General features: G+C 34.4%; 1 protein-coding gene across 1 annotated transcript; it reads left to right on the top strand.

Moving 5' to 3' along the window:
* The first annotated feature begins 7,589 nt into the window (after window positions 1-7,589).
* LOC130448997 (uncharacterized) lies at window positions 7,590-15,131 on the top strand. The gene is made up of 3 exons (XM_056786630.1): window positions 7,590-8,046; window positions 9,301-12,606; window positions 14,908-15,131. The coding sequence occupies exons 1-3, from the start codon at window positions 7,590-7,592 to the stop codon at window positions 15,129-15,131; spliced, it is 3,987 nt and encodes a 1,328-aa protein (XP_056642608.1).
* The last annotated feature ends 99 nt before the right edge of the window (window positions 15,132-15,230 follow it).

The following is a 15,230-nucleotide window of genomic DNA, read 5'->3' as shown; positions in this document are numbered from 1 at the left end:
GACCAATGTTCATACCAACTCGTCTGATTAATTTTTGCGTACTATAATTGTATGCCAAATGCCCATCTGATCGCTGCGTAGATTTGCATTATACAACTGGCACATTTGATGCTCGACAAATATACCCTGAGGATGCTCGACTCAATACAGAAGAGAGCAGTTAGAATTATAGGCGATCCAGAGTTTACAACTTAGAGCATAGAAGAAAGTTCGTTGACCTGACTCTGTTCTACTGATGCCAACAAGGCAGATGCTCTTCCGAGCTGTCCAACATCATATCACCTAGAGCAGTTTTTGCAAAACCAACTCGACCTGCAGACCTGGTTCATGAACACCGAGTTCGCCTGTTAATTTATCGGGACTCATTCCTGTGGAGAAGTGCAAGCCTGTGGAATTATCTAACAAGACACGTCTTTCCCGAACACTACAACCTACAAAAGCTCAAGATCAATATCCACAGGCACTTCGACGCGACAGGCACTTCTAGAACTACCCGAGTGTAATAAGGTTCACCCTCTTATGCTTGCTTTTTATATAAAAATAAGATTGTAGATAGTTTGGGAAGTTGTTTTGCTTAGTTAGCCACTCTGCACCTATTCCTAGAATATATTTTGTACAAGACTATATCTCATTGTTCTGCTTCCAAAAAACATAGATTTTTTAAAAAGGGAGCTATTTTTGAGAGTCTTAATGTTTCACTTCCCAATGTGTACTACTTCAAGGATAATCGCAGAGTATAAGCTCTACTGTTTATATGACTTATTCCCAGAATATGCAGTTGTTGTCTCTTCTGTGATGCATACACAATGAATAGGTCTAAGTGTTAGCGAGGTAAATTCACAACCTTATGCACTAGCTCTGTCATGCATATCCTCTTAAAGTGGTATTTGACTGGGCAGGGTCCTGTTGAGAAACCGACCTGGTGGTCGGGTTCATATCGTTTATGGATATCAGGGGAGTTCCTCGGACTTCTTAGCTAATATGGTTATGAATCTTTTGGGTTGTCTTAGGCTTGCAGTGTCTCTTCAGTTAGACACCATCTGCTTATTTAGCCATTCATTCAGTTTGTTATTGATGTGACATAACATAATGCCACAGCTGGGCTCTGGTCCAGAATATACAGTAATTACCTGCCTGTTTCCTTATTGTCTGGTATACCCTGGTGGCCTGGTAGTTTTTATTCCAAATATATTTGGAATGTTTTTGTCTTTAATAAATAAAACTCAAATACAAATTCAAAGTTACATGTCGTTATGGATTTCAAGAGCCAAGTAAACATCGAGTTTTAATAGATATTATGAGCTTTTTAAAATTCACTTGAACTAATAATATAAGAAAAATTACAAATAAGTAGGTAACATTAACACAAACACATGACGTCTTAATTATAGTATTTGTTTTGTATTTCATATATATTTCAAACAAGAGTTTGAATTGATCCTTTATGTATAGTTAAATTAATAAATATTTCTTATTGCACCATCATTATGTTTAATTTTGAACTGTAAAATACCATAAAAAGCATATAACAACCCTGTAACATGTTCCACAAATACATAAATTTTTACTTATGTTATGATCACATTTAGTTAACAACAATATTTGCTATCATCCATGTAACACAATAGTCTGCTGTTCTAACCTATTGGAAACTGAATATTTATAGTAGACTATAAAACTAATGTTAATCTTCTATTTTATGATAAATATATAATGTTTGAAATTTTTGATAGGTTATGGGTAAATTTTTGAAAACATATAAACAGTATAAATTTTATCAAATTTCACGTGGTAGTAAGGATTTCTAAATTTTGAGGGTGTTGTATTTTTTGAAGTAATAACATTTATTTGTAATATTGCACTCATAGTCCAGTGAACAACGGTAAAAATATGTAAATTTTGAAATAAAGTTCTATTTATTTTCAATTTTTTCTATTATTGGGGACTAATATCGACAAAAGGGTCGATTAAGATCACGCTCTTCAGAGGAGTTGTAATTCAATATTAATCGAGGCATTAGCCAATGAAACTAATTGTTTTCTCCTTTGAAGACTGGCAGAATCAATTTTATCGAAATATTGAATTTCGAAATGATTTCAGAGGTGAATAGTAGAAATCGTGTATGTTGATAGTATTCGTGATTTTTTTATTTAAATCAGATTTTTTTTATCTGAATCGGATTTTTTTGAAAAGTCAAAAATTTATAGTTATTCATTACTTTATATCTGTAAAAGTAATACATTACGAGTTGGGGGTTTTATAAATTAACAGGTGAATTTTCGTCATAATGTCTGTTATTTTATGTACTACAAATACTTATGAATATTAATTTGAATGATTTTTTAAAGATGTAAAGATTCAATACATTTTTTTTTCGTAAAATTGACCGTTTTCCACTTATTCGATTTTCAATTTTTCAAAATCGTCTGTTCAATAAATAAGTTCGGCCTTTAATAAATCATAAGTATTAGGTCTGTAATAAAAATTGACATTCTTTTTATTTTGTTAAACGCTACATTCAATCTTCTTACAGTTATTTGATCAAAATGTGAAAAATGCGTATGAAAAATCGATTAAAAATATGCTTTTTTGTAACAGAAATCCAAAATTACAATCCCGAATAAGTCAAAACGTATTGATCTTTTGAAAAACTTTCATAGTGCTTAGAGTACCCTTTTTATCGATTTCTACGATTAGTTTCAACAAAAAATTACCGGTCCCTAGTTGGGGTGGTATTTACCCCCAGAGTAAAAGCCCATATCGGCATAGGGTAGGCTTTTTAAGGTATTTATTATCTACTGTTGAAATTTCAAGCAAACCAATGCGTCTTGATGGAAAGCTGAGGTAAAAACCGTTGTTAACTGGACTATCAATTGTATTCAAAGAAACTAGTTTATTCAAAATGAAAATAGCTTTTACTAAGCAAACAAGATACTAAGAGGACTTGATAAATAATATACACATAAGTAATATGAAATCCGAATAGAAACAAAAATATCATGCCTCTATAGGAAAATAGATACTAGAACTTTAAATGCTGCAGGTGGACAATTGATGTATAATATTCTGTAGATTATATTTCATATACTTATTGATATTTGATTACATATTTTGTTTGTTTATATATATATATATATATATATATCAGTAAGAGTGATATTGTTTTCTTATCCATAAAATGTTGGTTTTATTGCACATTTGAGTTGTGATTTTATTATAATTTCCAATAGGTCAAAATACAAAGAAAATCCACTACACGATTTTTCAACACTACTTAGAAAAGTTAGTGTAATTACAATTATTTTATATGGTTGTTAATAAAATTGTTTAACAATTTATTAATTATTAATTAACTTAATAATGTAACACATCTCTTTGATAAATAACAGTTTATTATATTAATAACAATTTTGCAAAATAAAATTGAATCATTCTACTCCAGAATATGTGTAGATTTATACAGAGTGTCCAAAAACTCTCCTGCTAAACATAAACTGCAGATAGTAGATGTTGACACTTCAGATTTTTACAGCTACCAACCACAGATCTAATAACACATTAGGTTATTAGGTCTGTGGTACTAACCAAACAACTCCTTACATTAAATTGTTGACATTCTAAAAAAATTTTATATATCTTCTTATATTTTGTAATGGCAATTCATTAATAAAAAACCATCTAAAATTTTTCTAGTCTGGTGATCAATTTTTAAATATAATTGATCTACATTTATTCCTTCTTGTTCTATTATATAATTAGCAATATTTATTTATATTATACTGCAGGCATTATAGATTATAACATGGAAAAAAAATCGTGTAGTCGCGAAAATTACAGGGTTGGTTAAGAATTTCATGCTCTTTCAAAAAATCACAAAATTAGAAAAAATGGCACGGCAGAATTTTTTCCTAGAGCTGTCAAAACTTAAATTTCGGGCAATTTTCTTTGACAATCACTTTTAAACGGTTATCATCAGTAGGTGTTTTTAGATCAAGTAGTTGGCATTACAGACACAAGATGGACGAATGCGAGGGTGTTCCCAACCCGAAAAGTAACAGGTAAGTGTATAGTGTTGTCGAAATTATTGAAAATTGTGTTCTTCTGAGTTTGCTGGCCAACCCGGGACATTTTTCTCTTTGGTCTTCTGCAGTTGGAGTCGGATGCAACCCCTAACATCTTGAGAGTACGTCGCATGAATATTAAAAAATTCTTATATAATATGTTCTAAGCAGCTTGCATTACACAAACTTAATAGTTCTGGAAGTCCTTTCCCATCTTTGAGCCCTTCTTTAAAAGGCTCACTTTCACTCAGGTATCTAGCCCACGGGTAACATAGTACAACTTATTTTTAACTAAGGAGGAGAAAATATCCCTTACGAACTTACACAGAATTCAACGATCTATAATTACAATCACAGTAAAAAACACAAATGACACACAAGTAACCACGTCCGCGGAGTCTTGCGCCCCAACCTATTCCCATTCCTTCCGCTCCCCTTGTTCATGCCAGTCTCCTCTCTCCTCTCGTGATTGTCTCTTCGTGCGCTGACGTCGGAGTGAGCGACACATGTTGCGCATAAACCACGAAGGTTACACGTATTTAGTAGCAGGTGACTGACGATTTTAAAATTTATATGTAGGCTCTGACAGCTCTGTGAGATCAAATTGCCGATGTAGGTCCTTCTCTCGCTCGCACTCTTTCTAGAAAAAATATCCTGCGATTTTTCTAATTTTGTCTTTTCTGAAAGAGCTTGAAATTATAAACAACTTTTTGCGACTACACGATTTTTTCCCACCTTAAAGTGGATTTTAAGCTAACATTATGGTTTACTAATTTATATTAGATTAGATGGATGTCACACGTGATTTGGGGCAGTAATAAATGACGTTTGGTGTCGGTACACCTTGGACAGTTCCACGTGGAACTCATAGTGAATGTATGTATTCTTATAAGGTTGAATTTGCTTTGTGAAATAAATTGTATCGTTGATTTTTCTATTACTATTATACCTCCCGCCCATATTGATCTCTACTGTATAATAATGGTTATCAATTTGAGAATGTCTTAATTTTTGTCGATTTCGACTGGGTAGATTTTGTATCAGAGTGTCCGGTTCTCTACCTTAGCTACTCTCATCTCTGTTTCACAATCCATCTATTTCTCTCGTCTACGCAGCGCTATGTGCCAACCAACTTCTGATGGACAGTACTCTATATTCATTTTTCTTTCCAGCATGTTGACGAATTTAGCTCATGAGTTTATACATTTAGGAGGAACTATTGCATAAAGGTAATATATAGGTTAGGTAGGGATATCTAATCTTCCGTTTTTGTTTAGTTTTATGCTGATCACTAGGACAACAACAACTCTTGCTAGACTGGGATTAGTAAAACTACTAGTAGCTCCTCTTACCATGACTTTCTCTTCTTCTTATTCTTAACTCTCATAGAGCACACATGTGGTTTTAAGAAATATTCGCTTTTTATCATGCTGTATTTTACATAAAATGACCTTAGTTGAAGTGCACTGATGATTTAGTTCTTATTCAAATATCTTAGTAAGTAGAAGAAGTACTAGACAGTTAGGGCAAGAATTGCAATAAAATTATTCAATTTTATGGAAAATTTTCTTCGCCGAAGCCTACTTTCACTTAAATCACCATGACAAACAAAATTGCAGATTTTGGAATAGAGAACATCCGAAATCATAACACCAAAGAGCTTTAGATACTCGAAAAGCGATGGTTTAGGCGGCAATATGTCAAAGTACGTAATAGGCTTTTATACTACACACAACATTTCAATAACTGTTAACTTTGTGATATATGTGAAAATGGTACGAGATTTTTTTACATCATATAAGGATCATACAAGCCCCGTCCCATTTCAGTTGGCCCAATTGAAAAAATTAACTAATTATTGCTTTTTCAGCTATTAAAAACCGGCAAATTGTTTCGTTTTGAGCACTTTATATTTTCTATTTTCTATTTTCTTTTTAGATAAGTACTTTTACAGGGGTTACATGTTACAAAAAAACAAAAACCAAATGTAATCAGAAAAGCTTAGATATTATACATACTTTTAAAAGTTACCGTTGCGTAACATCCCCTTTATTTTTAATAACAGCCGTAATTCTTTGAGGCATGGTGTTTATTAAATTCTGGCGGTATTCGGGAGTAAAATTATCCCAAATTTCTTGTAGTCTTTCTTTTAATTCCATGACAATTCTAGCTGGATTTGCACGCAACTACTTTTTCATTTCATGCCAAAGTGTTTCTATTGGTGATAAATCTGGACTACTTAAAACCCACTCTAAAAGTGGAATATTGTTATCTGAAAACCATTTTAAGGCCTTTTTTGACTTATGACATGCTGCTCCATCTTGCTAAAAAATAAAGGCTTTCCCAACGGTTAGTTACTTCTCTTGTTGGCAACAATGATTCTTCTAAAATATCCAGGTACTTTTCAGTATTGACAATTCCGTTTATGAAATGCAGTTTTCCCACTCCTCTTGCAAATATCGAGACCCACACCATCACAGATGCCGGAAATTTTACTTTCCGCTTCATCTCTATTTCGATCGTCACCCACGCAAACTTCAAACGAGACTCATCACTCCAATATATACAGCTCCACTTTTAAAATTTCCAATTTTTATGCTCTTTGGTCCATTTAAGTCTATTTTTCTTTTGGATTTGAGTCAATAATGGCTTTTCCTTGGCCTATGTAAAGAAAATTTAAATTTAGAAAAATATGCATTAAACTAAGATGTTACCTTGTATGTCCGAAATCCTAATTTTTGAGCCTCTCTGTGACATGTGGATCTTGAAACCCGCCTACCCACTGGATTACTCCAAAGTACACTTAGTTGACCATAGTTAGAACGTATGTTTTGTTGAATTATTCTTTTTAACGCTTGTTTATCTTTGTCTGACAAATTTGATTTTCTTACTTACCGGCGTTTAGGTACAATTGAACCATTTGCTTTATACAAGCGAACTATATTTCGAACACTGTATTTTGACATGTTTACAACTTTCGCGATTTCTGAGTTCTTTTTCCCATTTTTGAATAAGTTTAATATGATGTTCACGCCAGAATTAATTCAAAACTCATGAAAACTGGCAACGCTGTCCGACCAACCGACTACTGAGCGAATGGAAGAAATGAGATAATATAATAAGTTCTGTTGTTAAAGCTATGTAAAAATTTTCTTACAAATAAATGTTAATGTGAACGTGTTAATAATAACTATAATACAAAAAATGGTCCTTACGAGCGGATTATAAACAAAACCAGTGAAAATTCGCAATAAACAATATATTATTAACAACTATAACCCAAAAACAATTTACCACGTGCTGCAAGCAACTATCAACGAGTGCAAAGTGATCGACCAAACAAGTAGTCGATACAATATCACGGCGACCAGACATCAACTCAACTGGCCGACTAGTTCAATTGCAAGAATCAGGCAGTTCGACCGAAATCAGAGTGAGTTTGTTCCAAATTATTTATTTCCGAATTTTTCTTTCCATTTGCGATTTCAAAGCTTCTCTGTTTGTGCTTGAACAATTTGACAATATAAAATGGCAGAACTTGGCAAACTAATAAAGAAAAGAGGTGTAATTAAAGCTCAGTTAACTATTTTCACAAAAGCGGTAAATGAATTTGCAACTATATCTAATTTAAGCCAAACAGAAGTTACAAAATTAAAAGATAGGTTACGTGATGCCGAAAATTATCTTGACGAATTCAAATCATATCAATTAGAAATAGAGTTACAGGATGATATAAATTTAGATGAGCAATTAATCGAACGAGAGAGATTTGAAAATTCATATTATGATGCAATCGCTGTTGCTAAAAACATTTTACAAAGCTACAATAATCACGATAATGATACAAATCTTAGCGTGATTTCAGACAAAGCTTGTTGTAAAAACGAGGGTATAAAGCTTCCGGATATATCACTTCCTAAATTCAGTGGAAACTTTGAAGATTGGTTAGAATTCAGGGACACATATAAAAGCCTTATTCATGATAGTAAAAAATTAGATAATATTCAAAAATTTTATTACTTGCGAAGTGCACTAGGAGGAACAGCAGCGGCGTCCATTTCCAAAATCAAATATACGGCCGACAATTATGAAGTGGCATGGGCCACAATTTCAAAAAGATTTGACAATACTAAAAAATTAATATATGAACATATTAGAGCTATTTTTTCATTAGAAAATATACAAAAACCGACAGCTGAAAAACTACAAAATTTAGCTGACGATATTCACAAACATTTGGGATCTATTGAACAATTGGGGCAAAATATAACTAATTGGGATCCTCTACTAATTTTTTGGATTACTAATAAATTAGATACTAGCTCAAACCTTGAATGGGAAAGGGAAAATAGAGATCAGGAAGAATTGCCAAAGTTAGATAAATTCCTACAATTTTTACAAAAACGTTCCAATTTTCTTAATATGTTAGAATCAAAGAACAGTCTCAGTTTAAATAAATCAGATTCAAAATTTAGTAATGAGGAAAATAAATTCAATAAACAAAGTAGAGTAAGGTCATTGACCTCAAGTACATATACATGCTCCTATTGCAAGAAAGAGCATTCAATATATCGTTGTGCAGAGTTTCTCGGATTAACAATAACACAAAAAAAAGATTTTGTCAAAAAATCAAATCTTTGCCATAACTGTTTGCGTTCGGGTCACTCTGTCAAACAGTGTAAATTAGGGCCTTGCAAAGTGTGTAAAGCTTGGCACAATACAATTTTGCATGAAAAACTCGAGATAGCGGACAACGCGAGCTCAAGTTCCGCAGCACTAAGCAGTGGCGTAGTGGTACCAGCGGCGGGGCAGGTGCTATTATCTACCGCCTGTTTACTCATTTCAGACAATTTCAATAATTTTCACAAAGCAAGAGCGTTATTAGATTGTGGTTCTCAAACTTCCTTTATAACGGAGGATTTGCAAAAGCGTTTGAATATTGCGACACATAAAACAGATCTTTCAATTTTCGGAATTTCAAACAATATTTCAAAGGTCAGTAAAAGGTGTAAGGTTTCATTTAAATCTATACATACCAATTTTAAAGCGCATGGCAATTGTTATATTCTAAAAGAGATTACAAGTGTGATGCCGTGTTGTCGAATCAACACGCAATCTTGGGCGATTCCAGGTGATCTAAAGCTAGCTGATCCACAATTCAATATTCCCGGACCAGTAGACATGCTCATTGGCGCGGACCTATTTTGGACAATTTTAAGCAATAACAAAATTTCGTTAGGAAAAAATATGCCGCTATTAATTGATACAGTGCTAGGTTGGGTTGTATCTGGGCAAATAAGTACTAACAACGTTGAAAAGGCTTCTTGTAATTTAAGTATAAACCAGGAATTATTAAATTCAATAGCCAAATTTTGGGAAATCGAGGAAATATCTAGCACGCGACAACTTTCTCCAGATGAACAATTTTGCGAGGACAATTTCATCAAAACTACTACCAGAGACGCGAACGGACGTTTTACAGTCACTATACCTTTGAAGCAACAACCTTCTAGTTTAGGTGAGTCGAAAGCTCAAGCCGAAAAACGTTTCTATGCATTAGAACGAAAATTCAGGAGAGATCCAATGCTGCACAGCAGATATATACAATTTATGAACGAGTATAAAGAGCTAGGCCATATGACAATTTGTAACGGCAATGATTCAAGCTTCGAATATTTCATGCCGCATCACGGAGTTTTGAGAGAAGAGAGTTTGACCACAAAACTACGGGTAGTTTTCGATGCATCAGCGCCCTCTAGCAACGGTCTATCCTTCAACAATATTCAAGTCATTGGACCCGTTTTACAAGACGATTTACTATCAATAGTCTTAAGGTTTAGGAAATATAACTATGTAGTTTCGGCAGACATAGTTAAAATGTACCGGCAAATTTCAATAACGCCCGAGCAAAGGCATTTGCAAAAAATTGTATGGCGCGAAAATCCGAGTGATAACCTGGAAGTCTACCAGCTAAATACCGTTACATACGGGCAAGCCTCTGCCAGTTATCTTGCAATACGCTGTTTAGCTAAACTCGCTGAGGATATTCAAGAAATGAACCCGGAAATAGCCGAAATCATTAAGCACGACTTTTATGTAGATGACCTGTTAACAGGTGCACCTACACTTGAGCATGCGCAATACATATGTAAAGCGATAAGTGACACTCTTAAATCGGGATGTTTCGCACTCCGAAAATGGTGCTCTAACGACACCAACGCGCTCAAAAATATAAGTTCAAATGATTTAAAATCCGATATACTAGAATTTGCGCATGATGGCAAAACAAAAACATTAGGCTTGATATGGGTTTGCAATAACGACAAGCTTCAATATAAAATTCATACCAATCCTATAGGTACAAAGGTCACAAAACGCACAATTTTATCTACTATATCAAAAATATTCGACATCCTTGGTTTACTAAGCCCATGTACTATTATCGCAAAAATGATAATGCAAAAATTATGGGAAAATAAATTAGCTTGGGATGACGCTATTCCAAAAGCTATATCTGAAAATTGGGTAAGGTTGGAGAAGGAGCTTCTTATTTTGAACGATCTTGAGTTAAACAGACAAGCTATTTGCAAGAATGCTGTTGAATTACAACTGCATGGTTTCGCTGACGCTTCGGAAAAGGCTTACGGAGCCTGTGTTTATTTGAGAAGTATTGATTCCGATCAAAAGGTTCATGTATCCCTGTTATGCGCCAAAGCAAAGGTGGCACCTATAAAAACAATACCAATCCCGCGGTTGGAATTATGCGCAGCATTGCTTCTAGCCCGCCTAACAGATAAAGCTAAAACTGCTTTGAAAATTCAATTCAAATCTTTCACACTTTGGTCGGACTCAACTATAGCTCTAGCTTGGGTACGCACAAGCCCGAATCTGCTAAAAACATTCACGGCCCATAGAGTGGCAGAAATTCAGTCTCTCACTAAACACGCCGATTGGAGGCACATCCCCACCCACGATAATCCAGCAGATATTGCTTCAAGGGGAATATATCCTAGTCAAATTTTAAACTCTGATTTGTGGTGGCGCGGCCCTACTTGGCTAGCTAAGGACCCAAGTTTTTGGCCCAATGACAAGCTGGAGGTGCTTCATGATTTACCTGAACTTAAATCCAGTCTTCTGACCAATGTTGCGCCCCCTACTCTGAGTTTTCCCTTTGAACGTTTTTCAAATTTCTCAAGAATGCAACGAACAATGGCATACATTTTACGATTTAAGGATAATTGTCTTCAGAGAAATCGCAGAAGAGGCGGTTCTCTTACAGTACAGGAGTTAAGTGATTCTCTAAAATGTCTCATTCGAATTTGTCAATCTCAATCGTATTCTACCGAAATTGAAACATTGAAAAATAACAAGCCTTTGAGCTCCCATAGTAATCTATTAAGTCTTAGTCCCTTTCTAGAACCCGATGGTTTGCTACGCGTAGGAGGGCGACTAAAACATTCAAATTACTCCTTTGGCAAAAGGCATCCAATTTTGATCAATTCAAAGCATCATTTTTCAAAGCTACTATTTTTACAAGAACATGAACGCCTATTGCATGGCGGCCCTCAGCTGCTCTTAAGCACTATAAGAGAAAATTACTGGGTTATATCCGGTAGAAATCTTGCACGAAAGACTGTTAAGAATTGTGTGAAATGCTTCAAATTCAATGCTAAAACCATACAGCCAATTATGGCCAACTTACCGCGCGATAGAACTAATCCTTCTAGTGCATTTTCAATAGTGGGAGTTGATTACGCGGGGCCATTTATGATTAACGATAAGAAAGGTAGAGGTTGTCGTTTAAGTAAATGTTATATTGGCGTATTTATTTGTTTATCAACTAAAGCAGTCCATTTGGAATTGATTTCTAGCCTTTCTTCAGAATCATTTATTCAGGCGCTATATCGTTTTGTCTCTAGACGAGGCAAACCATCAAAAATATTGTCCGACAATGGAACAAGCTTCGTCGGGGCACAGCGAGAGCTAAAGGATTTTCTAAAACATGGCAGCAACACTATAATCGAGAAATGTAGCTCTCAGAATATAGAGTGGAGTTTTATACCACCCTACTCTCCTCATTTCGGAGGTTTGTGGGAAGCAGCTGTCAAAAGCGTAAAGCATCATTTAAGGCGCGTTTTGACCCAAGTTCATTTATCATTTGAAGAATTTGCCACAGTTCTCGCACAAATCGAGGCGATTTTGAATTCGCGTCCTTTATGCCCACTGAGCTCTGATCCCAACGATTTTGGACCTCTTACCCCAGCTCACTTCTTGATTGGAAGACCAATAATTGCAGCACCTGATCAAGATGTCACCGACATAAAAATGAATCGACTTTCCAGATTTCAGCTCGTACAACAATTAGCACAGCACTTCTGGAACAGATGGAAATCTGAGTACATTGCGGAGCTCCAAAGACGCACCAAATGGAAGTCCAACCAAGGCCATCTAGTAGAAGATTCTCTCGTTTTAGTGAAAGGCGAGAACACTATGCCCACTCAGTGGTTATTAGGTAGAATCAGCAAGCTCCATAGAGGCCCTGACGGTATCGCTAGGGTCGCTTCTATAAGAACTCCCTCTGGAGAAATCATCAAAAGAAGCTTTCAAAAAATCTGCCCCCTTCCAGTTGACCTTTGAAAGCCATCCTTATGCTTTCAACGCGGGGAGTATGTTCACGCCAGAATTAATTCAAAACTCATGAAAACTGGCAACGCTGTCCGACCAACCGACTACTGAGCGAATGGAAGAAATGAGATAATATAATAAGTTCTGTTGTTAAAGCTATGTAAAAATTTTCTTACAAATAAATGTTAATGTGAACGTGTTAATAATAACTATAATACATATGATTAATCGAATTTTTTATCAATAACTTTTCCTCTAGCCATTTTAAAAATTATACTCACCTTATTACTTCAAAAATCTATCTGTCACTAGAAAAAAACATTTTGTGAAAATATGACTTACACAACCTACTTTATTATTTGCGTATTTTAGACCTAATGAAACTTTGAACACAACTTTGGAAACAATGAACACTTGTATATGGATGAAAAATTATTATCAACAAGACCTATCTATTTACATCATATTAAATATCATTCAAAATAAACAATATTCATCCAAAACCTATTTTAGACGTAAAACTAAAAGTTTAAAACATTGTACTAACATCTGCTTTTTGGCATGTTAAAATAAAGTTTAATAATTTCAAATTTTCTAAGTGGGCCAACTGAACTGGGACAGGGCTCATACATCCAAAAAGAATTTACCTGTGTTTTAAGGAATGTTCTCAAACAAATTGATCTTTTGCAGAGGAGATATTACATAGCCTCTCCGCAGCCCATACCTTTCTCCAGTTGATTTTTCAAAAATCAAAAGTACGTATATACGGTAAATTAAGAAAAATACTCATATGCCGAAGAGTTTTTGAAAATCTGAAGGTCAGGTTTCAGGGATGTCAGCGTCAAGATGGCGACCACTCTATATAACTTTCAAGGAATTATTTTCGATTTTATATTCTTCATTTATAATATCTAAACAATTGTTTTGATACGTCACAAAGCGCGTTTTAGGTGTTTTTGGCATTACTCTAGTTCATATTTAAATATATATAACGAGATATAAATACTTCATCGCATAGAGGTGCAAAAATTCTTATATATGTTGTCAAAAATCGAACCTAAGTAAATACTATAAATAAACAAAAATATTCCAAATAAAGCAGAGCAATTTCTCAAGAAGTGGGTTAGGTTAGGTTAGCCTCATGGGTCGAAGAGTTTTGAAAATCTGAAGGTGAGATTTCAGGGATGTCAGCGTCGAGATGGCGACCACTCTATGTTACTCCCAAGGAAGAATTTTCAATTTTATTTTATTTATTTTTAATAAACAATTGTTTTGATACAATACGTTATTTTGTTCAAAAGTGAAACAATTTATGGATCACCCTGTATATAATTATCTCTTATTTTTTCGAGAAAATTAGATAACGAACAAATTTGAAGATAGAGCATCTACAATCACCAGCCTTCTCATTAGGCCCTTTTGCTTTTACTTTGTTTTTAATATTCTTTTGTGATTTACAAAATTGTTATTACTTTTTTCACTTGAAATCAAATGACCGACATTCATAAGCTGCAACATTTGTACTTAGAAGGTATATCACGAAACTTAATATTTCGGTTCAATGATATCAATCAGGGGGAGCCAATGTGCAGCTCTGAAATATTATTATTTATGTCTCTTGATAAATGTACTCGAGTTCTCTTTTTACACATTTTCTAGATTTTTTTGAATCCATCTACATTAACATAGGTGAGTTTTCCATTTCTCTTGTAAGTATGACCCAAAAAGTATCTGGATAATTAGAGATAATAGAAATAAATGCAAAAAGATCACACTCTATAATAATTGGAATATAAGTTGATTTCGATCACCTCATTTTGGAAATTTATTCTAGAATCGAAGTATCCTGTATTAAAAAAAGTGCTTATCGAATTATTTCGATGTTCTAAACAACGTACTTATTATATTCTATTTTTAATTAGTGACATCGAAATTTCGATCAGTATCAAATAAATAGCATCTCAAAGAATTACTCAGAAGTGCTATGATCAATTATCGACCAAAATTTTAAAGAACTATCAAGAGAAGTTAAATAAATGTACAAATATCGTTCTCATAAATAAATATTGTTCCAATTTATTGACAACGCAGTAACTTTGAAGCAGCCGTGGCAGCAAAAAAAATGTATAAAATTGAAGGGGAAGACACAATTAATGAGTACAGTGTTGATTTAATCGTTTTAATAGTAGAGATTTGACGCTTGACGATCGTTCGCGACCAGGTGTTCCACCTGCGGAGGATATTGTGGTTACTAGAGAAGCCTTAGAAAAACAATCTAGTACCAGCACTCGCAGATTATTGGACTCCCTTGGACCTTCTAAAGATACCATACATCGGCATGGAGTATCTGAAGAAATAAAACATCCGAAAAAAAATAGATTTGAATTCGTCCGATACCAGAAAAATTCGCCGGTCCAAATCGGTTTTACAGTGACCATTAATTAAGTTCGGTCGAAAACAGTGCCACTCTGACTGACGCGTTAACCAAGATTCAAGCGAAACATCGAGTAGAAATGTATAAACAACTCCTCGCCCTAACGAAAA

Source organism: Diorhabda sublineata, chromosome 9, assembly GCF_026230105.1.
Source record: "Diorhabda sublineata isolate icDioSubl1.1 chromosome 9, icDioSubl1.1, whole genome shotgun sequence".
Lineage (NCBI taxonomy): Eukaryota > Metazoa > Arthropoda > Insecta > Coleoptera > Chrysomelidae > Diorhabda > Diorhabda sublineata.
This window is presented reverse-complemented; position numbering and strand designations above follow the sequence as displayed.